The 24,689-nt window shown below is 42.3% G+C and overlaps 1 protein-coding gene across 6 annotated transcripts in view; it reads right to left on the reverse strand.

Annotated features, from left to right (window-relative positions):
• NR2C1 (nuclear receptor subfamily 2 group C member 1) overlaps positions 1-24,689 on the reverse strand; it is a 96,632-nt gene that overhangs the window by 37,267 nt on the left and 34,676 nt on the right. For 4 of the 6 annotated variants that reach the window (XM_034772935.1, XM_034772912.1, XM_034772921.1 and 1 more), the window contains 7 exons: positions 23,113-23,220; positions 16,350-16,580; positions 12,526-12,607; positions 9,374-9,553; positions 7,533-7,680; positions 7,360-7,450; positions 208-392 (listed from right to left, as the gene is read on the reverse strand). In XM_034772935.1, the coding sequence (XP_034628826.1) occupies positions 208-392; positions 7,360-7,450; positions 7,533-7,680; positions 9,374-9,553; positions 12,526-12,607; positions 16,350-16,580; positions 23,113-23,184 (989 nt within the window). In that variant the 5' untranslated portion in view covers positions 23,185-23,220. The remainder of the gene's footprint in view (positions 1-207; positions 393-7,359; positions 7,451-7,532; positions 7,681-9,373; positions 9,554-12,525; positions 12,608-16,349; positions 16,581-23,112; positions 23,221-24,689) is intronic. The other 2 variants (XM_034772950.1, XM_034772943.1) reach the window with 1 other exon arrangement.

The raw sequence follows: 24,689 nt of genomic DNA on the forward strand, positions 1-24,689 counted from the left end.
ATTTATTTCTAAATGGAACTTCACTGCAAAATTTTACTCAGAACTCAATTTAGCATCTTCTGTATGGTTATTCTTCATCACAAGTTCAGTATGGTACTGTAATGATTTTTACTGAAGAACTGTCTGCATTGTTTGATTGTGTAAGTTTTGAGTGAGATTACCAAAAAGAATTATATTTAAAAATGTAAATATTGTAGCGTGCCTTACCTGGTAACATCACTACTTGCTTGCTCTTCTTGATGAAGTTCAGACAATGATGTATCTCCGTTGCTTAAACTTTCAATCATAGACAGCTCAGCACTACTTTGAGACATGTCTTTGGACTTACTGAGATTTGCTAATGATGTTACCACATTTGCCAGTGTGCTTAAATCTCCCTGACAGGCCTCAACCTAGGGGGGAAAAAAGGATAGCTTTAATCCTTTCACACTGACAGAACCTGACTTTGTAAAGGAAAAAATTCAGCTTTCACACTAACAAATGAAGACATGGAATTGCAAACAGAACCCATGAAAACTAAGTTGCTTTCAGTAACAGATTAATTAAAATGAAGAAATTAGAGGTTGCACATGTTAATTTTGAAACAATTTTTTCAAAAATGAACTTTTACTAGTAGTTGACATGTATTTTTATGGGAACAGTACTCCAAAAAGCAACAATAATTATGGAAAGACCGGCTGCTTTAAATTATTCTTAACTATGGAAGGGTGAGGATGGGGGACATGCACACTTACTAGTTTCGCGAGGCCAAGCTCTTTGCACACACTAGGGGCTCCTTGCATCCCTTCAATTCCCCGCACAAGCTCCCTGTGGTGTTCCATCCTCCCATCTCCCACCATTTCTGGAAGTCCTTGCAACCACCCCTATGCTAGGGTCCCCCATTGCCCTGCCAATTGTCCCCCCTCCCTCCAGCCAGGGTGTCTGGGTGCCCCTCTTTGACACCCCTACCCCCACCATTATTATAAAAAAAAATTCTGTCTGGGAGACAAGTCATTAAGGGTGTCAACATGTTAAACTGTATTGAGAGGATGGGCAGAGCTGAGATTGTTATGCTGGAAGGTGTTAATGGCTGCCATCAACCGGTTCTTTGATCTCTGGACAATTACAGAGGTGGTAAAGCTGCTGGGTCGCTAACAAGATGCAAGGGGCTCTACATGTCCCCCATCCAGTTCCTCAATTGTCACCAAAATCAATAGGATTTTGTCCATTGATGGCTAGTATATTCTCCGAAATGATTGGATGCGACATTCAAAAGTTACTGCGTTGCATCCAAACAGAGAAATAACATCAAGCTGAGTGACAAGGTATATCTTAGGACCAACGTGGCTTCAGCAACACAGCAAACATCAAGTTGAGTGTAAGACCTTGCTTCATTGGGCGAAATTACTGGTATTTTACACTGTTGAACTGCTCAGTGCCTAGGATTTCTCAGCTTTATAAATCCCATTTGTTTCTCGCACACATTTTTTTAAACTTGCTCAGCATTTGAATTTTCATAATCTACACTACGGTCAAATTTTTCAGCACAACTGCAGAAAGCTTTCTTGAGACTTGCCTTTTGGTTTGTTTGCAGTGCTGTTGCAGCCATGTTGGTCGCAGGATATTAGGGATATGCCCCAAGAGAATCTGCTTCAATATCTGGTAGAGGGACTCCTTCTGCCCACACACCCCTAGTTGTCCCCTGAAACCCATACAGACTTTCATTAAAAACAGTAACTCAATGGGGTCCATATCCTGAAATAAATCTTTCTTGAACCCCCTCTTCTGGCCTTGAAACAATTCCCAAATGTCACCAAGCTCATCAGCAGAAGCAAGCTCCCAATAGACAAGGACAAACACATTCAAAGCGGCACCGGACCCTGCTAGAGCAACAGATGCACAATCTTCATACATAGCTACATTGCTATGATGATCAATACTCCCCACAACACTCCTTACAAGACCCATGGGTCCTATATATGCCTATCACAATGTGTGGTATACCTCATCTAGTGCACTAAATACCTGAACAATAACTATATTGGTGAAAGAGGAGGTTACTTACTTGTAACTGGAGGTTCTTCAAGATGTGTGGTCCCTATCTGTATGCTACTGAGGGTTTACGGATGAACACCATGTGTCCTAAGCCAGAGAATTTTAAAGTAGTAGTGTCCGTTGTTCCACGCATGCGCCCTTGCCTCACCTTATGGCTTCATCTGAGGTGATAAAGGGTGGAGTGTACCGACCAAGTCTCCAGTTCCATCTCCACCGCAAATCCAAGAGATCCGCAGCAGAGGGGAAGGAGGGCAGGAAGTGGAATCCAGATGAGGACCACACAAAGAATCTCCAACTACAGGTAAGTAACCGCCTCTTCTTCTTTGAGTTATGTATTGTATTCCCTTTTGTCCCTATTGTATTCCACTAAGAGTGATTAACAAACAGTACCTAATTTGGAGGAGGGTGCAAGGATTATGATGGAATGGTTGAGTGGAGGACAGCTGCACCAAATGAGGCATCCCTCACAGAGTTCTGCACCAAGGTGTAATGTGTAGCGAAGGTATGTACTGAACTCCATGTGGCCGCTCTACATGTGTCTCCAAGCAGGACTTCATGGAGAGTGGCAGTGGTTGAACCCGGGGCTCTCGTGAAATGGGCCCTCACCACCATGGGTGGAGGCAGTCCTGACAAGTCATAACATAGTGTAATGCACCCACAATTCACTGGAGATTCTCTGTGTAGAGACTGCATGCCCCTTAACTCTCTCCACTACTCTGATAAACAATCTAGGAGACTTCCTGATCAGTCTTGACCTCTGCAGTTAGAAGGTCAAAGCCTGTTGGAGGTCAAGGGAGCAAAGTCATTGTTCCTCTTCTGAGGCATGAGGCTTCGGAAAGAAAGCAGGTAAGTGGATGGGTTAATTCAGATGAAACTGAGATACAACCTTTGGTAGAAACTTGGGATTGAAAAGAGGGACATAAAGCAGACCCAGTGGCTCAAAGAGTTGTTTCATTAGTGTTGATAGAACGAGGTTGAGGTCCCACTGAGGAGTAATAGGTTGTGCGTGTTGGAAAGTTCTGATGAGATCTTTCCAAAATCTAGCAGTCAACGAGTGTGTAAATACACAGTGCCTTTCCATGGAGGGGAGTGGGGTGGAAGGCGCTAATTGCTGCTAAGTGGGCTTTGAGGGTGAGCCCCAGTGTTTTTAAGAATGGGAGGTAATCCAAAAGAAGAGGAATCTCCACTTCCTCTGGGGAAAGCTCTTTCTGTTGGGCCCAGGAGGTGAAGCGGTTCTATTTGGCTTGGTAGGAACCAAGATGTTGCTTACTAACCAAGTGTTGTGGAGTTTCCTCTCACGATCAGACACAAATCTGCTGCTGAGAGAGTCTGCAATCACATTCTGAGTCCCCAGAAGATCGGCTGCAGATAGCAGGATCTTGTGTGCGATGCACCAATTCCATAGATTGACTACCTCCGCACACAGAGCGGTTGACTTCCTGTCCCCTTGTTTGTTGATGTAATAAACAGTGGTAGTGTTGTCCAACATGATGAGAACATGATCAGAGCAGATGGATGGAAGAAATGTTTAGCATGCCTTCCTTACAGCCCAGAGTTTCAGACCGTTGATGAGCATCCTGGATTCTCAAGGAGTCCATGTCCCTTGTGTCATGTGATCTCTCGTGTGCTCCCCACCCTATGAGGGATGCATCGCTGATGATTGTCCTGTCCAGGGAGGATGGGAAAAAGGGGATCCTCACACAGACCTGTCATGGGTTCATCCACCACTGGAGGGACGAGAGTACCTCAGGGGGAAATGTCAGCATAAGATCTATGGTATGTCACATGTGTGAGTAAACTCTTTTGGAGCCACGTCTGGAGGCTGTGAAGGTGAAAGTGAGTGAAGACAATGACATATGTGCATGATGCCATGTGGCCAAGGAGGGATAGGCAAGCCCTGGCTGGGACCGACAGACTGTTGACTTCTTGGACAGTCGGAATCTGACCGTTGGTAGGTAAGTTCGTGCTGTGATTGAGCTGATGGAGGCCCCTATGAAGTCTAGGGACTGTGTGGGAACCAAAGTTGATTTTTCAACATTACGCTGACTCCAAGGAAGGAAAGGAGTCTCAGGAACATGGAGGTTGAGACTCGAGCTTCATCTCTGGATCGTGCTGCTAGAAGCCAGTCATCGAGATAGGGGAATACAAGGACCCCATAATGCACTCCAAGCTGGTAGAAAGAGTGCTAGACAACTGCCAAAGGGGACGGTGTGGTTGATGGTTCCTCAGAAATATCTTTTTTGAGAGATTTACATGTGTGAGGAGGAAGGCTGTGAAGGTGGACCTGGAGAGAGAGATCGTTGGGTCTCTTGGTGGTTCGTACAGCCTCCTGTGGAAAAACTGGGAAATCCTGTACTGTTATGTGGATGGCAAGCAGCAGAATTTAGGCTTGGGTGCTGGTGGGTAGATACCAGCGAGTGAAGTGTGGCTCATGAATCTTTGAGGATGTGGAGGGACTCGTCTGTTTTCTGATTAAAAAGATTAAATTCATTGAAAGGGAGGTCCTCAATGGTACTTTGTATCTCCTGGGGGGAGGCAGAGGAATTAAGCCACAATTCCCTCTGCATGACAATGCTTGTAGCCATCAAGTGTGAGGAAGTGTCTGCCGCCATAGGCACAAACTTACTCAGACCTCAGGGGGTGCTCGACCGCTGCTCCTCCCAAGGCCCTACCCCCACCCCACCTCTTCCCATCTCCTCCTCTCCACCGCCAGCGCCTCCTGAATGCCACAGAACAGCTGATCCTCAGTGGGGGGGGAAGCGCTGGGGCACTGATCCGTGGGGCTGGCAGTGAGTGCATCCACCGGGTCGGTGCCTATGCCTGCCGCTTCTACAGCTGATTGAAGCACTGTCCTCACCACCAGCTCCCCTTCCTCCAAGATTGATTGGAACCAGGCCTGATCTTGTTGCGGCAGTTTCTCAGCAAAATCCTCCAGTTTGCTATAGTTCAAGTCGTCATATTTGGCAAGCAATGCTTGATAGTTCAAAATCCTGAACTGGAGGCTTGCTGAGAAGACCTTGCGTCACAGAAGGTCCAACCATTTGCCGTCCTTATCAGCCAGACTGGAGCATGGGTACTGCTATCTGGACCATTCTGGCCTGTATTACAAGGTAATTGGGAGGGGGGTGCGAGAAAAGAAACTCAGTCTCCTTAGTCAGTACATAGTATCTCTTTTCTGCCCCCGTGGGGGTAGGTGTGTATATGGCCGGAGTATGCCAAACTGTTTGAGCTGGCTGGAGGATGGCATTGTTGATTGGCAGGCCAACCCTACCCAGTACCAAAGGATGTCCAGGGGCTGTTGTTGCGTGTCCTGTACTTCCTCCAGGAGGATGTGAAGTTCACCTGCCACCCTACCCAGGAGATCTTGGAATTACCGAAAGTCATCTGGGAGCAAAGAGAAAGCCAAAGTCATTGCAGCACCTTGGGAGAAAAACAGAAAGCGCTTCTGCTCCAGCAGTACTGTGGGAACCCAACTGAGCAGGTCTTCTTCCATGGTCAGTGCAGAATACCTACATGAGGGTGTTCTAGATGCAGGAGAAGTGAAGGTTCCCACACGGAACGGGTGGGTATTGCGGCAGGATCCCCAGTAGGGCCAACATGACGGATCTGGAGGGTGCTGTGGCAGCACCAGGGTGTGGGGAATCAGAGACTCCTCTGCAGTTGGCGAGGAGGATATTGTCATGATATAGATGGCCTCTTTGGGTACTCATACTGGCAGTAAGGGATGGGCAGCCCCCGTGCTTCATCTGAATTCTTCAAGGACGAAAACTCGGATCCCGGTTCCATTGGCACTAACTTCAGAGCTGGTGGAAGTGTGTAGACCACTGGAGGATGTGGTGAAGGGTGCCTTGAATGCGATATGTCTTGGGTGGGAGATATGGCCTCTAAAGGTGGAAGGTAGTAGAAGGCATGGAGATCTGGGTTCTCCCAGGGCAAACAGTTCCTGGGGCTCTGGCACTTTTCCCTATCTCTGTGGCATTAATGGTACCCTTTCCGTAGCTGAAACTGGCACTGGAGCAGTGGTCTTTCCCAGAGTCGACGGGTCCTGTACCTTAAAGGAGGCAGACGTTGACGGTGTGTGTGGCTTGGTACCTGGTACCCCAAATCTGCCAGTTTGTGCGGTTTCTTGTCACATTTATGGATCTTGGAGCGCACTGCTTCCCTGTGGCTGGAACTCTTGGAAGGCGCATCCCCTTTCTTCGGTTCAGAGGAAGACTTACTGCCATGCTTATGTGCATGATTCCTGACCTCCCGGCCCCAGCACAGAGTCCATAGTGGTGGTACCGCCAGAGCAAACTCAATCTCTGTAGCTGGAGATGCACTCCTGGCTGTCTCAGGCCGATGTACAAGAGGGATTCCCCGGCCTGGGTCTGACTGAGGTCTCATAGCGACTTCCATGAGGTGCTTCTTGAGGCAGACACCCTAGATTTCTTGGGTACAGTTTGGGAATGACTGGCAGATACTGCACCTGGATGAAGTATGGACTTCTCCCAAGCAGTAGAGGCAGCGCTGATATTCATTACTGATCAAGAAGGAACACAGGCAGGAGGTGCAGATTTTAAAGCATGGGGTATTTGGCATAGTCCAGTACCCATGTGTGGGTAGGTGTTTACAAGTAAACAGATTCCCCCAAAAGTCCCAAATCAACTCTAAATAACTACTAAAATGACTAAAAACTATGCAAAAACAGTAAAATGGCTAAATACTACAAAAAACTAACTATATACAATTATACACACGCAAGAGAACACTAATAGTTCTGACCTGGACCAAAAGACAGTGAGAAGGAACTGAAGAAGTGGTCGGTCTGTCCCTGCCATTTATCAGCTCAACCGTGCAATCAGCACGTGAATGCAGAAATGCAATTAAAGTTGCACGATTCAGAGACGTTATCCAAGAACACATGTGTAAGAAATTTGTTAACATACTGCGAGTCCAAGTAGGAAAGTGGCTGGCCCATGTTCACCAACCAGTCAGCACAAAAAGGAAAAAAGCCTGCTGTGCTCAGAGTCCAAAATACAAGAAAAAAAAGTCTTCTTGCAAGAGGAATAAGACTTTCTACAGCCAGCAATTTTTAAATGAAAAAGAGAGGTAACCTTTATGTCCCAGGTTTTCTAAAACAGGTAAGAATTACCTGTGTTAATACTTGGCACAGCTAAGTCATGCCTTCACTGCTGCTACTTGTACTACTACAGATACACTGCTGTTTATACTTATGTTAGTTCAATGAAAGCAGGCAGAAGTATGTCTATGTAAGCTGGGAAATCACACCTCAAGCTCGTACTGTAGATGTAGCCTTAGTATTTTATTCATGTCATCACATACCTTATCTTGTGTCATAAGCACTGTAGGCTCACTTTTTATTCCGGACTGATGAATATTTACAAACATTCCTGACTCTAGCAGTCCTGTTGATCTGAAGGGGAAAAAAGTACAAATTTTAGTCTTCCGAGTTTCTGAGATCAAGAAATTATTAGTCTTGAGCACTATTAACATACCTTGCTGTTTCATTGTCAGTTACAAAAGTTGGAGTTGCAGCAAGTGGGCTGCGCAGATCTTTTCGGATGTAGATCTTTTCTGTAGAAGCCGCACAGTTTGAAGATTTTTCTCGTGATACTTCAATTGGTTTCCTCTCGCACTGAACAGCTAACAAAATGGTGTGTAACTATTAGGTGAGAACCCAAAATTCACGAACAGTCAGATGGAGATATCACAAACAAGAGTGTTTAAGAAATTGTGTCCTGTTTTTCCAATTACTGCTGAAAAAGCTTGCAGTTTAATATATTTGTGTTTTTATATAGACGCTATATTGAATAACAAAAGTGCATAAAAATCATTAGCTACGACTCTGGATAAATAAACACACTTGTTTTTATGTTGAAGGAGTCAAAGACTGAAGGTCAAACACATAAAGGCCAATAATTTGAAATTTATGAAGAAATTAAAAGTGGTCCTTAGGGAGTTTTCACCTGTCTGGATCCTCCTGGGAAGGCTTTTTTGCTTCATATTGTCTCAGTCTATCTCCTTTTGTCTGCTAAGCCCACATGTTCCCTCCCTGTTTGGGAAGGGGTCACAGTGTCTCCTTCTTATGCTCCCTCTGGAACTTTAATCCACAACTACTCAACCTCTTGGTTCCATGACAACAAATATGGCATCATTAAAACAAACTGGAAACTATTCTACCACATGGAGAAATCTGACTCCCAAACAACAAAGCCAACTAGAAACTTACTTACATAACTTCATTTTAAGAACTCAAAGGGAGAACATCTCCTTATGAGGAAATAACTACTTATATACTTACAACAAAATTAGTTTTGTCATTGCAAAACCAAAACACGTACTAAAAATGTTTACAAGATGGAGCGCCTTAAAATATGTAGGGTCTTATTCTCCACTCTGTAACATGAATTTTAAGATGGTGACACTCCATTTACTTCAACGGAGTTACACAATGGAAGAGTGTAGTGACCCAGACCAGTAAACTGTAGGTTCAATCCAGTGCATAATTTAAAATAGGCACCAATGCACCTGGCCACTTTAAAGCCATTTACCTCCTAGGGACTACAGCATTACATGCTACATATAAATACATAATGTTTAATACAAGGTTGAGATTCCATTTGTGGGACTATTTTAAGGTAGTGAGACCATAAAAGTCACAAAAAGGAAGGATTAAAAAATAAATCACATTAATCCGTAACTTTTAAAATTACATTGTCTTTGAGCATGTACATATTTAAACTCTGCCAGCACAAGGAAATTTCAAAAAAGAACTTAGATCTGCAAGAATTAAGTCATATGTGCCTGTTAATCTCTGCCTGGGAGATACCTTCCTCTGCTGGGCAAACTAGGTAGGGTGCAGAAACTGCTGGACAAACTGACGGGAAGATGGAGTTAATCAAAATTTCTTCAGCTGCTAAATTTACAACCAGACAATTTATCACAGAAAATGGATGCCTGCTGCCTAGGAACAACACTTTATTATTATTTACTCTGTTCTGTGTGTTTTTAAGGTTATTTCAATCTTTGACAAACTGCCAAAATTCAGAGTGTGAGTCACACTGGACTTACCATTCTTTAAGGAGAAGTTGATCTAACTATTTCATAACAGTAATGAAGGTAAAGCCTGATTTGCATGCATATAAAACAGTATATGCTCCACAGCACAAACCTTGTCATGAATGCCTGCTATATTTTATATATATGCCTGATTTTTTTTACACACACACACACACACACACACACACACACACACACACACACACACACACACACACACACACACACACACACACACTCACCTCCTACCAGATTTATAAATCTTACTTATACTTACAGTCCTGTTTCATTCCAAACGCGATGCATCTCTGCAGCCTACAGTACTGACATCGGTTTCGATGATGTTTGTTAATGACACAGTCTTTTGCCCCTCGGCATGAATAAACTAAATTCTTTCGTATGCTTCTTTTAAAGAATCCCTTGCATCCCTCACATGTTACTGCTCCATAATGACGTCCTAGTTGAAGAACAGAATAAGTCAGGACATTAATTTTACAGTGTTAATAACACTTTCCCTCTTTTAAAAAGAAATTATATTTAGACAAGTCAAAGAGTATGTATAACTTTACACAGACAAGGCACGGATGTACTTTTTTAAATGAGTTACAGATATGAAGATACTACCAAGTGGCTAGAGAATCACACAGAGAAGCAAACTAACCAAATCTCTGGTTTAAACAACTCACGCAAGATGACCATTTCCCAATAGTTTATTAACTCCTTGACTCCAGTGTCTTTGTTGCTAGCAATAGCAGACAGGCCCGAAAACTGGCTTCCCCCCTCCCCAGGAGCATTAGGATAAGCATTAGTTACTTGAATTACACATACTTTAGTAATTTTTCTCAGTGACCCTCTAATCAAGTTCTTTTATTGTCTATCATACAATTTAGCAGCATAACTGCACGATTTAAAGATGACAGAAAGACTGTATATGTAAAGAGGAGACAGTATAAATGTATTCACTTGATGACAATGTCTGTTACCATTTCAAACCTCTCGATTTTTGTTTTTTTAAATTGGGGTAAAGATAAGTCCATAATTCTCTTTTATAATGAAAGTATTCAGTGATGCAAGTAAACAAAAAAATTATTAAATCAATAAAAAATTCAACATTTCCACAGTTTTTCTCATTGTGCTATTCTGTCCCTACAATCCAGATTTTATTTTTCTTTTAAAATCAATCTTTAAAACCTGCTTAGCTGAAAAAATAAAACCCTGAGTATGGCTACAAGAATACTGCATTTACAGATTAAGGCACTCTTGGTCATTTAGACACAGCTACTATACATACTGTTAATTTTATAATCCAGAACTAAAATCTAAAAAGCAAGGCCATACAGAAATGTTCAAAAATACGTATTATGAAGGTATCATGGCTGCTCCTCTAATTAAGAAGGACAATTCACAAAAATCAATTTCAAATGTTGACTTATTCAAAGAGGATAAACTTTAATTTTATAGGTACTTTACTCACTCTTTAGAGACTCTTCCATTCAGATGTCTGGAAGAGATTTCCAGAGATTCTAACTTACTTTCAGATCCCTCTAACATAACCATCTCAAATGTCTCACACACATGAAATTTCATACAGTTTCACACTACAAATAAAGTTGTTTTAAAAATAAATACTTATAAATAAAATGGTTTACCATATCAATTTTATTTTTCACTTTGGAGGGTGACAGTTTTGTTTTTTTGCAGAGTACTTCCATTATTTGATGCAGCCTCTCTGAGTCTCTAGACATTCTGCCTTGTCACTCTTTCCCTGGTTCCCAAACTAAGGCCCTGAGCAGCCTCTTAACTCTAGCTGCCTCTATGACCCCGCATCCTTATCAATTCTCCTTCAGCCTCCCCTGCTCTGACAAATCAGACAGACTGCCAGATGGAGAAATAGCTTCCCTAATGGAGCTAATTCTAGCCAATTCTCACAGAAGTTAGGCTAAAAGTCTTCCCTTTCTATGTCCCCTTCCAGGGTGCACAGAGAGAGGGGGAAATTTGCAGCCAAACCATACTTGAGAAACAGGGCTTGCATCTCTACTAAAGAGGAAGCTTCTCCCTTTAGTGAGCCTTTGGAGGTTTGCCTGAGTGCAGTCCAACTCTGACAGATCCTGGAAAACATGCTGCTAGACTTAACTCATACCAGAGACTCAGAGGTAGGGATGGATAGGGAGGAGAGACAGAGCTGGCACAGGGTTGGGATAGGCAGCACAGCTCTCCACAGACTCCCTGGTGCGCAATGCACACTTGGCATTTGGTTCCCTACTTTCATTACCCCCTTCCATCTGTTCAGTTCCCTAATACTGTTGCAAAGGGCATTTTTTGGCTTTTCCCCTTTTACCTTAACATTCCATTTTGATAACATATACATGCGCGCACACGCACGCACACACACCCTACCTTAGTGGAATTATAAAGTGTCCTCAGTGTTTGGGCAATTCCAAAAATGATGACTCAAATGGCTTAGCACAGTGGTCCCCAACCTTTTTGTGGCCAGAAGCACATTTATGTTTTCAGAAGAGCGTGGCGGGCGTCAACAATTTTTCAAGGCTTATTTTGTATTTGTAAATTAAATAATACGAAACACATCATATTTAATATTACATAATATATGAATCCAGAGAGAAGAGAGTAGCTGGAGAGAAGCCGCGAGGACAGAGAACACCGGTGCCCGGAGCCCCGGAGTTGTCTGTCCCCAGCAGACGTGGGGGCCCGGCTTCTCTCCCCTGCTAGGCACTAGGCGGGCCCCGCACCTGCCAGGGACAGAGAACACTGGCGCCCGTAGCCTGCAGCCCCGGAGTTCTCTGTCCCCGACAGGCATGGGGCCGCAGCTTCTCTCCCCTGCTGGGCACTAGGCGGGTGCACATAAATGCCCCGGCGGGCACCATGGCACCCGCAGGCACCACGCTGGGGACCACTGGCTTAGCACAAACAACTCATAAGAGCACTTTATAATACATTTCTATGGTCTTCCCTGATTGTGTCTGTTTTGTATTATAAACAACTAGCACGGTTTTTCACAGATATCTTAAGTTTAAAATAATAATGATAAGAAAAAAAATCACTTCAAAGTAACAATGAACAAGTCCATTGTACAACATTTCTTTTACAAAAATGCCAGAATGGCCAGTCAATTAAGAATGCATTTGCAGCCAATCAAGTAATTTGATTGGTCAGTGTCTGTAGTTGTATAATAATATAATGCTGACCTGGACAGGCTTAAACTACATATGAAAATTGCTTTAAGTGGACCGTTTAAACAAATGCAATTATTAAAACTAAAATTAATAAATCCCATCTATACACAGTCCAGCTACATTAGGCATCCACTTTTTATTAAAAAGTAACTAATCAGTGAAAAAAAGTGAAAACTCTGTTTCTGAAGAATAGCTTGAAACTGCTTTTAAAAAGTGGTCCTGCTGAAGAATTTACCTGATGCTTTGTCTCCACATACGACACAGAGATCAAATACTTTATTTAGGGTTTGTTCAGTGGAAGTGTTGTCTGTTAAAATCTGGAAGAAAGTACAAAATTATTTCACTTTTCTCTCTCTCTACCCTAAAAGTATGGAAAATAAAAGCCAATCTCATCCTTAAAATGCCTCTCTCTAAACTAAGGGCCCAATCCTGTGAATCACCAAGTCCCCTCAATTACTGTTTATGGCCCTGGCAGATCCCTATTCAGGATGAGTCCTAAATTTAACTATCAAAATCTTTTAAAAGTATTAAAACAAATCTTATCCAGAGAAGATTTTTGCAGAAAGCACATATATTTTCAAAACTACATTTGTCAAGCCTTCTGGTCATCCAGGCATTCAAATCTTTCCTTAGCATTCATTTCTTTCACTGTGCTCACAAGAGTGAACCAATGATAAATATATTTTGAAAACACAATATATTTAATTGAATTATTCATTATCAAGAGGTAAAAATGCCTCTAAACTGAGTACCTGTGATGTTACTATTGTAACTTGCCTTGCTTCACCCCAATCCCGTCTGAGGTTTGTTACCCTCGTTCACTATGTCACGTCTAAAACTAGACTCATAGCAATAACACTTCAGGGTAGGAATCATAGCTTTCTAGTTGTTCTTTAAAAGATCTTGCACACAGATATTGTAAAAGTTATAAAAAATAATAAAGCACTGCTTGCAATTAAAAAGGACAATATGATTGCATAACTAGCAAACATCATTTTAACAATCTCACAATGCAAAGCAGGAATGAAAGAACTGATAGTCCCATTAAAAGCATTGGAAATTAGAAGCACTTTTGAAACTTCTCATTTCCTGATAAGAATGTTGATTCTTTCAGTTCTGCTTCGCATAATCAAAACAGGGGCTCTGAAGATAAATATAATTAAGAAAAGCTCTACTGAGAAAGGCGATAGTCCTATTCTATAAAGAGAAATAATGAAAATGTTACATGAATGTCTAAAAAGTGCTTTGAAAATTCTCTCTCACACTCCCATAAGTAAATGTTTATTTAGCAACAGCATCTAAGATATTACCTCTAATCTTTTACTGCTATTACACATCACTGAAGTTTCTTTTAATTTAACATTAACATTCTTAAAGAAAAAGTTGGCTCAATGACAAAACATCACTAGTTTATTAATTTCTCATTTCATCTCAGCTGCAATTATTATTTAGTGCTATAATTGTGCATGGAATTATACATAACATACAAGAAATTCCTTAAGTCCTTCCGTAGACAAAACTTGCATTGATGTCATAAAGAGTTTTGCTTATGCAAGGACTCCAGAATTTGGCCCAAGAGGAGGGAAAGTCCCTGCTCCAAAGTGCTCATTATTTACCTTGGATAAACATGACACTCAGAACAAGAGTTGCCATTCACGAAGATGCAGAGCCACTACTGATGAAACAATTAATCAAGAAAGGTTCCACAAAATGTGGATTTAAAGGAAGGATTTGAAAGAGGAACGGTGTGTGCGCGCACAGGAAACGGAAGCCTGTTTCAAATGAAGGTGTAAAATAAAAGAATGTGCAAAACTGCAAATGGGAGGAGCAGTTAGAGAAGATATGAGAGAACACGACAAGTATCTAGAATTAAATGAAAGCCCGTGTCCAGTGAATGGAAAATTAAAAGCTAGCTTCCCATTAAAATGGTAGTTAATGCACATTTCACTAAGGGCTTTTCTATATGATGCATTAGTACGCACCAGCTGGGATGTAAATTATACTGTGCACAGCTTGTCACACAGTAATTGGCCCACATGGACCCTACTGGTATGCACTAAAAGTTCCATAGCGTGCACTGACACAGTATTGTTTGAAACAGGACTACATCAGCACACACTAGGGAACTTCTAATGTGTGCCAGCAGGGTCCACATGGTCCAATTAGTGTGTGACACACAGATGCACACTAGAATTTACACCCCAGTTAGTATGCACTAATGTACCATGTAGACAAGCCCTAACAGAAAATGACAGAGAACTGTATATATTCCATAGGCCTTACATGTTTAGCTTGTGAAAACACAAAAATTATAAAATATTCTTTCCACTGCCTCCCTAATTCTTTTGGTCTGTATAAGCTACACAACTAGATCCCATCTTTATGTCCCCTTTCCATACTACTCATACAACTAGACCATGCTCCCTAACCCAGTCTGACATTCGTCCACCTTCTTATCCTTTCAATACCACAGTGGTGTAACAAAACAAGGCCCTGGTGCAAGAATAGGTTAGGGGCCCCCTTCCAGATTCTAAAATCGGAAATTTTACTTACCCCCAACATCACAGCCCCCAACTTACCCTTTTGCCTCCCACAACTCAACCTACTACCACCAACATCCCTCACTCACCCCCAACCCTTCCTCCTGCAGTCCCCTAACACTCCCCACTCACCCAAAGCCCCGCCAAGCAACCGACTCCCCAGCCCCTCACCCCTGTGACCTTCCCTGGCCACTCACCAGCACCCACCCCCCACCCCCAGCTCCGTGGTCTGTTCCCATCCCAGGCTACTCTGGATCCTAGCTGCCCATTAGCTCTGCTGGCTCCCGTTGCCCACCCTGCATTCACATGGCACAGGCCAAATTTGGGCAATGAGTGGCATTACAACCTGGTACACAGGGTCACAGCACCACTCAAATGTGGTCTGGCCACCCCTTTGTCATGAAGGGGGGCGGCCACACCAAACCTGAGTGGCGCTGCATCCCCATGTGCTACACTGCAACGCAAATCAGATTTGGTCTTGCTGCCCTTCCATCAGATGGAGGGTTGGCGTAGCCAAATTTGAGCAAGTGGCATTGCCAACCTGTGAATCAGCTAAAATGTGGGAGCATCACTTGTCTGGTTGAGCCCCCATAACCTCATGGGTCTGGCTGTGACTACACCACTTACACCACTGTAGCTATGCCACTGAAATCCCTTCTCAAATTGCTTTATGCTGGAAGCACTTTAAACCTTATCTAACTGACACTTACCCTTGTTGGGCTTTACTTAAAAAAAAAAAAAAAAATACAAAAAATTACACTACAAAACACACGCTGAAGTTCACCACTTAATCTCATTGATGCTCTCTCCTGCCCTTCCCACCTCCTTTGTCTGCATGTTGTCTAAGATAACAATTGTTTACTCAGTTAAATAATAATTACAATGGCAAATAAAATGAAGGTAAGAGGAGTGAAATATTAAGAAGTAAAGGCAAGGGAGAAAATGGTATTCAAATGATATTTTAAAACAGATGGAGAGTCAATGAGGCAGAAATACAAAAAGGCTATCCCAGGAGCTGAGACAAGAAGGTTCTGGCTTGAAAAGTACAAATAAAACTACACATTTATATTTTTTTAACCCTGGCTCATGAAATATAAATTCAAAAATAACAGCTTTCCAGGAACAAATCATTTTCTTCATTGTTTCCAAACAACAACTCCAAGTCTTGCTATCAGGGAAATGTAAACAGCAAAAAGACTGAAAATATAGAACCAGCACAGAAAATATTTGGAAAGAAAAACATCTCTTCCTATCCCAGTAGTTCTCAAACTTTTGTACTGGTGACCCCTTTCACATAGCAAGCCTCTGAGTGTGACCCCCTTATAAATTAAAAACACTTTTTAATATATTTAGCACCATTATAAATACTGAATACAAAGCGGGGTTTGGGGTGGAGGCTGACAGCTCGTGACCCCCATGTAATAACCTTGTGACCCCCTGAGGGGTCCCGACCCCCAGTTTGAGAACCCCTGTCCTATCCCATCTGAATTAATATTATGAAATAAAGTGGATTCTCTACCTGGATGTGTTGTGCAGATAAATCGGGGGATGCAAAAAACAGTTGGTTGACACCTGCAGCATCTGGAGTTGTTAGGAAAACCTTTCCTGGAGTGGAATCTTGTCTGGCAAGGATCACCTTGCTTGGGGTAGAGCCATCATGATTTGTTAAGATGAACTGCTTGCCTGCTGTGCTCTGATCAAGTGCAGTAACAATCTGAATCTTCTGGCCCGTCTGCTGGTCTGTGACAATCTGATAATACATTTATCTCAAATTGTTATGGTCTTTCAAGTTAATGTTTTTTTTAGCACCCCATCTTGCACCATCATAGTCAATGGAAGTTTTGCCTTTGACTTCTGTGGTTGCAGGACTGGGCCTCTTAATGAGTTAAATTCAAGCAAAAACCCTGAATCTAAAAATCCCCAAACTATAGTAGTGTTTGAACTCTGAACCCGAATACACATTCAAATTTTGCAAGTGGCCCATATTTTTACAGAGGGCCAAACAAAAACCTCAGATCCTAACAGCTATGAATTATGAAGTGTTCAAAATGTGGATATAAATGTTAAGACTCAATCAGTCATGTGAAGTGCTGAGCTCCCTCCACTCTCACTTAATTTAATGGGAGGTGAGAACACAGCATACCACAAAGTGACACTCAGCACCTCACAGGTGTAGGTCCTTAATGAGTTATCTTCATCGCCTAATCCCACGTTGTACACTTCAGTGTTGGCTTCATTAATTTAGAATAATAAGGGCAAGGAACAATCTTATTTCAATTGACTATACCTTAGTTTAACACTTTTACACCCACATAGAGAAAAATCAAACTGAAGCAGGAGAACTGAACACTAACCCTTCTCTTTGCCACCTTTTTTTCTTTGTTTGACAAACAAAAACAACTTCTTTTGCTTTATTCTTCATTTGACAATCAAGAACAGATCAACAGCATCATTATGGCATTTCTTTTCTATTTTTAAATAAAGACTGTAGTAGAGCCTCACTGACTTGCCCTTCACTAAACTGCACAGTTTATCATCTTCTAACAAGTTTGTGTATGTGTGTGTGTGTGTTTATATATATATATATAAATAAATAAAAATTTTACACTTTTATACATTCCCATTTTTCACTCTTCAGAAGGCTATGTGATGCTGGGGGACATCCACTGGTGCCATGTAATATTGAGTCGAGTGCACAGGAGTAGAGAAGCGCTCACTGATCTATAGCCTTGTACGTGAAGGCTATGCATAGACACCTCTAGCTTGATTGTAACCTTTAAACTTTAGATACAGTAAAATACCACTGAATTCTAAAGAAAAAGCTAATTCAACAACCCATTAAGTTCAAAACACTTATTTACAAATCTGCGCAGGATTAACATTGTTTTTCAAATATGTGTATCATGTTTACTTAAGAGACTGAGTGTATTTGAATATTTACTGACCTTAGTTTTATAGTTTATTTCCATACTTTTAAAAGGTGCATGTGTGTTTGAGGGCGAGGGGTATGGTAGGTAATTGGGAAGTTTTCATTTTGTTATCTAAATCTGCAATGTTCCTCAATTCTTACACAGTAATAAACAACTTAAAATTTACAAAAGCGGCCTTATTATTGCTAGGATTTTATTATTGTTATAAAATATACTACAGCATTATTTCTGTAGTGCCCAAAGGTGTGGTAGGCACTTTACATTACTAAGTACGTTTATTAGTATCCTATAAAGCAGTGGTTCTCAAACTAGGGCTGCCGCTTGTTCAGGGAAAGCCCCTGGTGGGCCGGACCGGTTTGTTTACCGGCCGCGTCTGCAGGTTCGGCCGATCACGGCTCCCATTAGCTGCAGTTCGCCGCTCCAGGCCAATGGGGGCTGCAGGAAGCGGCACGGGCCGAGAGACATGCTGGCTGCCCTTCCTGCAGCCCCCATTGGCCTGGAGCGGCAAACCACGGCCAGTTGGAGCTGTGATCGGCCAAACCTGCGGACACGGCAGATAAACAAACCGGCCCAGCCCGCCAGGGGCTTTCAGTGAACAAGCGGCAGGCCTAGTTTGAGAACCACTGCTATAAAGCATCATCATAAAGAATTACAGCCGACAAAATAAATGAACAGAAGTGCATTTTATGATGCATGTTTGCTTTTTTCCTCTATTTTTGTTACCAACTTGCTAACTCACAAATTGCTATTGTGAATATGGCCCCATTACTTGAATAGGGCTCCACATGGGTGCAGGGATCTGTCCAGGCAGATCTCACTGCATGATCAGTACTTTAATAGATTTCTACCATATGTTACTTTAATGTTTACACAAGAACACTAAGTCTAGACAAAAGCTCCCCTCTGCAAACCCGACTCCTTAAACATTTGGCAAATGAAAAATGTATTATACAAAAGGATAGTTTTAATAATGAAAAGTGTCATTCCCACAACTTATTCCATGTGGGATCCTTGCAACTGCACAGAACTCCAGTGAAGTCAATGAGGCTCTGCTTGGGTGCAGGAGTCCACCCTAGCAGAACAATATGCAGTATCATGACCTGAACATCTAATAACCAGAATAAAACCTTAACACAGTAGTCCTCTACTGTAAATTTGTCAGAGTTCAATAACAACATATTTCTTAATTATTTGAAACTGAACATTGCCCTTGTATTCATTTCATTAAATATGGAAATTATTCATTGTTTTATGTTTAAAATATATGTTTTCTCATGTAATGTTTCATTTACACATCTCTTTGGTATTCCAGCCTAAATTTCTCTTGGCTGCTTTTTATAGCCTCAAGCTGCTTTTTAACAATATTTTCTCTTTGGAGACCTTAGATTCCATTTGGACAGTACTTTAACCCATCAGTGAAACTGCCCTATGAATAAACTAGCAACATACATAAGTCATTCAGTGTGCCTGTTTTAGGCAATAATGTGTTCAAATGTAAAGAATTATTTCAATACAATTTATTTTATTTTGACATATTATTTACAGAGCTGGTTGGGAACCAGAATTTCCATCCCACGGGAAATTCTGACAATTCAAAAAAAATTTCTGAAGTTTCTCACAAAATGAAAATTCTTAAAAATTTCAGTTTGGGACAATCAAAACATTTCATTTCTATGGTGTTTCAAGGGTATAAAAACATTATTTAGCTTTTTATATTGTATTACATTATTTATTAGATCATATATATTTTTATATAAGTAAAACCAAACAAACAGATAACGTCAAAACAAAACATCTGGACTTTTGCCTGTTGATTTTACCAAAATTTGACACTTTCCTGCAGATCATTTCAATTTCAACAAAACTTAATTTCTCAATGGAAAAAAACTACTTTCAACTAGCTCCAATTATTTCTTATTACTAATTATTGTTTGTACTGCTGTACTACCTAGAGAATCCAGTGTGCTAGGTGCTTTACAAACATATAGTAGAGACCGTCCTTGATCCAAAGAGTTTACAGTCTAATTAGAGAGAAGATGCAACAAGTGAGAGTGACAAACCAGAGAAAGGAAGAGGTGAGGGAGACAAAAAAAGAACATCACCCAGCTACACTAAATAGCTACTGTATAATTTGAAGGTTACAGAAAATACTTAACTTTTTTAAACACCACCCTCCTCTTCCCCCTCGCCGCCAAGCCCCCAACATGACACACAACCAAACTTGTACTGGCTGACTGATTTATTGGAGGCATAACTCACTCCTACAAAGTGTGGCTCTCTGTTCCTCTCTAGTTAAGGCTACGTTTTAGTCACAGGTATTTTTAGTAAAAGTCACGGATGGGTCATGGGCAGTAAACAAAACTTCACAGCCCATGACCTGTCATGACCTTTACTATACATCCCCAACGAAAACTTGGGGGGGGGGCTGGGATGGGAAGGGGAGGGTGTGACTCGCGGGGGCACCACAGGTACTGGGGGGCATGGCTGGGATGGGCGCTGCAGGTGCTTGTGGGGGAGGGTTGGTGGGCTGGGACAGGCTCCCTACCTGGCTCCCGAGCTCCACGTGCTACCTCCGCTCTGCCCCAAGCCCCGGTTCTGCAGCTCCCATTGGCTAGGAACTGCGGTCAATGGGAGCTGCGGGGGCGGTGCCTGCCAGCAGAGGCAGCACGTGGAGCTAGGAGCTGAGGGAGGGGAGTCTCCCCCTCCCGGTAAGCACTGCTCCCCCCCCCCCCTAAGAATCTGCTGCTGAGGTGGGGAGAGACTGCTCCAGCAGCAGCCGGTGAGCCTGGCCTGGGGGCTGCCCCAGCTGCTCAGGCGGCCCCCAGGCCAGGCAACCAGCCGCTGCAGAAGTCTTGGAGGTGAGGGAAAGTCCATGATCTCCATGACAAACACAGAGCCTTATCTCTAGTGGATGAACCACACAGGAATGACTACTCTACAGATGGGAGGCGTGACTCCCAGCACGGGTAAACAGATTCATGCTAGCTCTGCTTGAGCTAGTGCGCTAAAAACAGCACTGTGCACATTGCTGCACCGGCAGTGCCTCAGGCTAGCCACCCAAGTCCAAGCCCACCTGACCCGCTAGGTTCAAATACCAATAGAGGTTTATGAGTCTGCTACAGGCTTTGAGATAACAGAACTAGTATTTTAGATCAGGCAGTAGATCATAGAATATCAGGGTTGGAAGGGACCTCAGGAGATCATCTGCTCAAAGCAGGACAAATCCCCAGACAGTTTTTTGTTACCTTAGTACCCTAAATGGCCCCCTCAAGGATTGAACTCACAACGCTGGGTTTAGCAGGCCAATGCTCAAACCACTGCGATATCCCTCCCCTGGTGTCGTCCCAGGTACAATTTCTAATGCTGACAACCAAGTTAGGGACATCACGTTACATGAGCATAAAAACAAAGGCAGGTTTTAAGGAGAGAGAGAAAGGAGCAGAGGGTTATGGATTAATTAAGAAAGGTGTTCCATGAATAAGGGCTAGCATGGAAGATAGCACAGAGACAGCTGAAGATGAGTAGTTAGGCTTGTATTGTTCGTGGAGCAGAGGAAGCAGGGGCAGATGTAATAAGTGACAAAAGAGGACATGTAGAGAGAGACTGAGCTATGAATGGCCTTGAAGGATTAGGACAAGAAACAGGGCAAAATGCAGTGGAAGGAAGGGCCAGTGGAGGAATTTGAAGAGAGTGTTGCAGTCAGAGCAACCCTAGCAGCCTCATTTTTAATTGAATGTGTTTAATGCAATATGGCATCTTACAGAGAAAATTAGTTACAAAAAAGATTTTAAGGTGAAATACAAAAAGGGAGGAGGGGGGAACATGTCATATGGACACTATCAGGTATTCTACTCAGGTGGGGGATTTTTTCTCAGTGTAACCAATAAAAAAATTCCCTACCAATATGGTTTAAAAGTGGGCCAATAACACATTTTCATGGTGTATTGATAATATAAAGAAAAATATATTTCTTGCTATGATCTACAAGTATTTTCCAAAGATACATCACAGAGCCTTTCAAACGTATCTGCTGAATTACCAAATGTAAAAATAACTCAGCCTTTTAACAATGTTACCATGTTATGCCTTGTAACAGCTTGAACCACCTCTTTAGTGTTCAACAGGTAAACTCTTGGAGTAGAGACTAGGTACCCCTTTTGCTTTTTTGTAGCCAGCTTGGACTCCAACCATATCATTTCAATTACTGGCTAAAGGAGACTATGGGCATGGCTACACTTGCAGATGTAGAGCACTGAGTTAAACCAGCCTTCCTGGAGCACAGTAGGGAAAGCGCTGCAATCTGTCCACACTGACAGCTGCAAGTGAACTGGCATGGCCACATTAGCAGCTCTGACAATGGCCACAGAGAGCAGTGCATCGTGGTAGCTATCCCAGCATTCAAATGGCTGCAACGTGCTTTTCAAATGGGGTGGGGTGGGGTGGAGTGTGACAGGGAGTGTGTTGTGTGTATGTGGTGGGAGAGAGAGTGGGTTTTTGGGGGGCTGAGAGCATGTCAGCATACTGTCTTATAAATTCAGACAGCAGCAGACTCCCCCCTCCCCCCCCCCCCCTCTCTCTCTCTCTCTCTCACATAGCATTCCACAGTAATGGTTGCTTTGTCTCAGAGCAGATAAGCATGCCGGCTGTCAGAAATGGAACTTTCAAAGGACATATCCGCATTCCTGCAGTGATTCCAAAACAATGACAAGAGTGGTCCCTTGACTTAAGGTAGGGTGACCAGACAGCAAGGGTGAAAAATCGGGACGGGGGTGGGGGGTAATTGGCGCCTATATAAGAAAAAGCCCCAAATATCGGGACTGTCCCTATAAAAATCGGGACATCTGGTCACCCTAACTTAAGGGGATTATGGGACATTTCCGGAGGCTGGAAAGAGCGCAGTAATGCAACACGTCGTCCACACTGACGCCTGGGTGTTTCAGCCAAGGCGCACCAAGCATTAATATGCTTGCTGAGGTGGAGTACCAGGAGTGCTCTAGCCCTGGAGTCAGAGCGCAATATGTGCCTTGCCAGTGTGGACGGGTAGTAAGCTAGGGCGCCCAGGACTGCTTTAATGCGCTCTAACTCACAAGTGTAGCCAAGCCCTTAGAGTGACACAGAAAGCACTTGTGTAAGTGCTTCTTATGCAACTCTTCATCTTAGAAAGCAAGAAACAATGTGAAGCCCCACCCCTATTGTCCTTCATCTCCACTAGACACAGAAGGCGTCTCCCACTAGGAGAAATTTTCACATTTTAGAAGAGATCATTAAATGTTCACAAAAGGAAGGGTGCACAAAAACAGGCAGAGTAAAGTAGTTCACAGATTCTTTCAAAATATTTTAGATTAAACATACTTGTATGCGTTGTGGTAAAGAGAGACCTGAATCCGCTGGGACAATTTGTATTCTTTGTGCTGTCCCATCCATTAGTGTTTGAGTAACAGTTCCTTGGGAATGCGCAATCTAGAAACAAACAAATAAATAATTGGAATGACAGCTATGTGAAAATACTGCTGTGCCACATTAAGGTTTGACCAGCTTCAGATGTGTCAGCAAAATATTATTCAAAGTGAGACACTGGTACGGTTTGGGAATGTAGCAGCGTACAACCTAATTTTACTAGCTAGCTTTTGTACGTTAGAAAGTTCTACTGGTTCCACAGTTTTAAAGCCATTTCACAATTCTGGATCCAAAAGTCAGAAATATATTTATGGCAAAACATGACTGGGGGAAATGAATTGTCGATCAACACATACGGAATACAAGCTGCTTATTTTCTTGTTTGTTCCAGCTGGTATCTGCTAGAATGGATAGCTATAAATGAATCATAGTCATTTAGCACTTCTGCCATTTCCACATTTTCTGTTATTGTTTTCCCCCCTCATTGAAGAACAGGCCTACCCTGTCCTTGGTCTTCCTCTTGCTTCTAATGTATTTGTAGAATGTTTTCTTGTTACCATTTATGTCTCTAGCTAGTTTAATCTTGTTTTGTGCCTTGGCCTTTCTAATTTTGCCCCTACATACTTGTGTTATTTGTTTATATTCATTCTATGTCAGGGATGGTCTAGATAAAATTTAATCCTGCCGTGAGTGCAGGGGACTGGACTAGATGACCTCTCGAAGTCCCCTCCAGTACTACAATTCTATGATTTTATAGTAGGGACATGCTTTTGCATGGAAGCACTTTTAACTTAAGGGTTCAGTGGAACTGATGGAAGCACTTATATGCAGAAGCAGAGTGTTATTCCGTTTCTCTTCAGCTGTCAGCTAAAGCAGTGAAAAGGAGAAACAACAAGAAAGAACAAAAGAGAAGGATAGCAAGAGACACCACAAGAAGAGTAAAGAGAGAGAGGGGGAAAAAATAATGGTATTTTACCTTTTGCCATCTTAATTTTAATATCCTACTTCATGTGTGCACTCTGTATCATGTAGGTCTCCAAATTTGATGTTTCTTTACTTCCAACAATTCAAGAAGTTAAGAAACAGAAACTCAGCTCCTCCCCTCAAAATTTTAAGGCACCTGCTTCTGCTCAAAAGTAGTAGAGAAAGACGAGATGCATCCCCTCTCCAATACCATTTTCCTCAACTGCCTCCCAGAAATAAAAAAAATCAAAGCCACCTTGCACATCTCCTTGAGTGCCAATTGTTCTCTACTCAGCTGTTATAACCCTCAGCTTTCCCCAGACAAATTCTTCCAGTCATTTACTCATTTTCAGTATAAAAATCTGCAGCACATTAAATTTAAAATTTGGAGGCAATGTAAAGTAATTTGAATTTAAAGTAAAAACAAACAAACACAATACTAACTGGACTGGTGAAAGTTCCACATACACTAAGTCAAGTATAATGTATATAACACAGGGCTTTAACTATTTCTAGTACTTTTGATGGTTTAAACAATTATTTGGCACAATTCAATTATGATTAGGGCT

This window comes from Trachemys scripta, chromosome 1, assembly GCF_013100865.1.
Source record: "Trachemys scripta elegans isolate TJP31775 chromosome 1, CAS_Tse_1.0, whole genome shotgun sequence".
Classification (NCBI taxonomy): Eukaryota; Metazoa; Chordata; order Testudines; family Emydidae; genus Trachemys; species Trachemys scripta.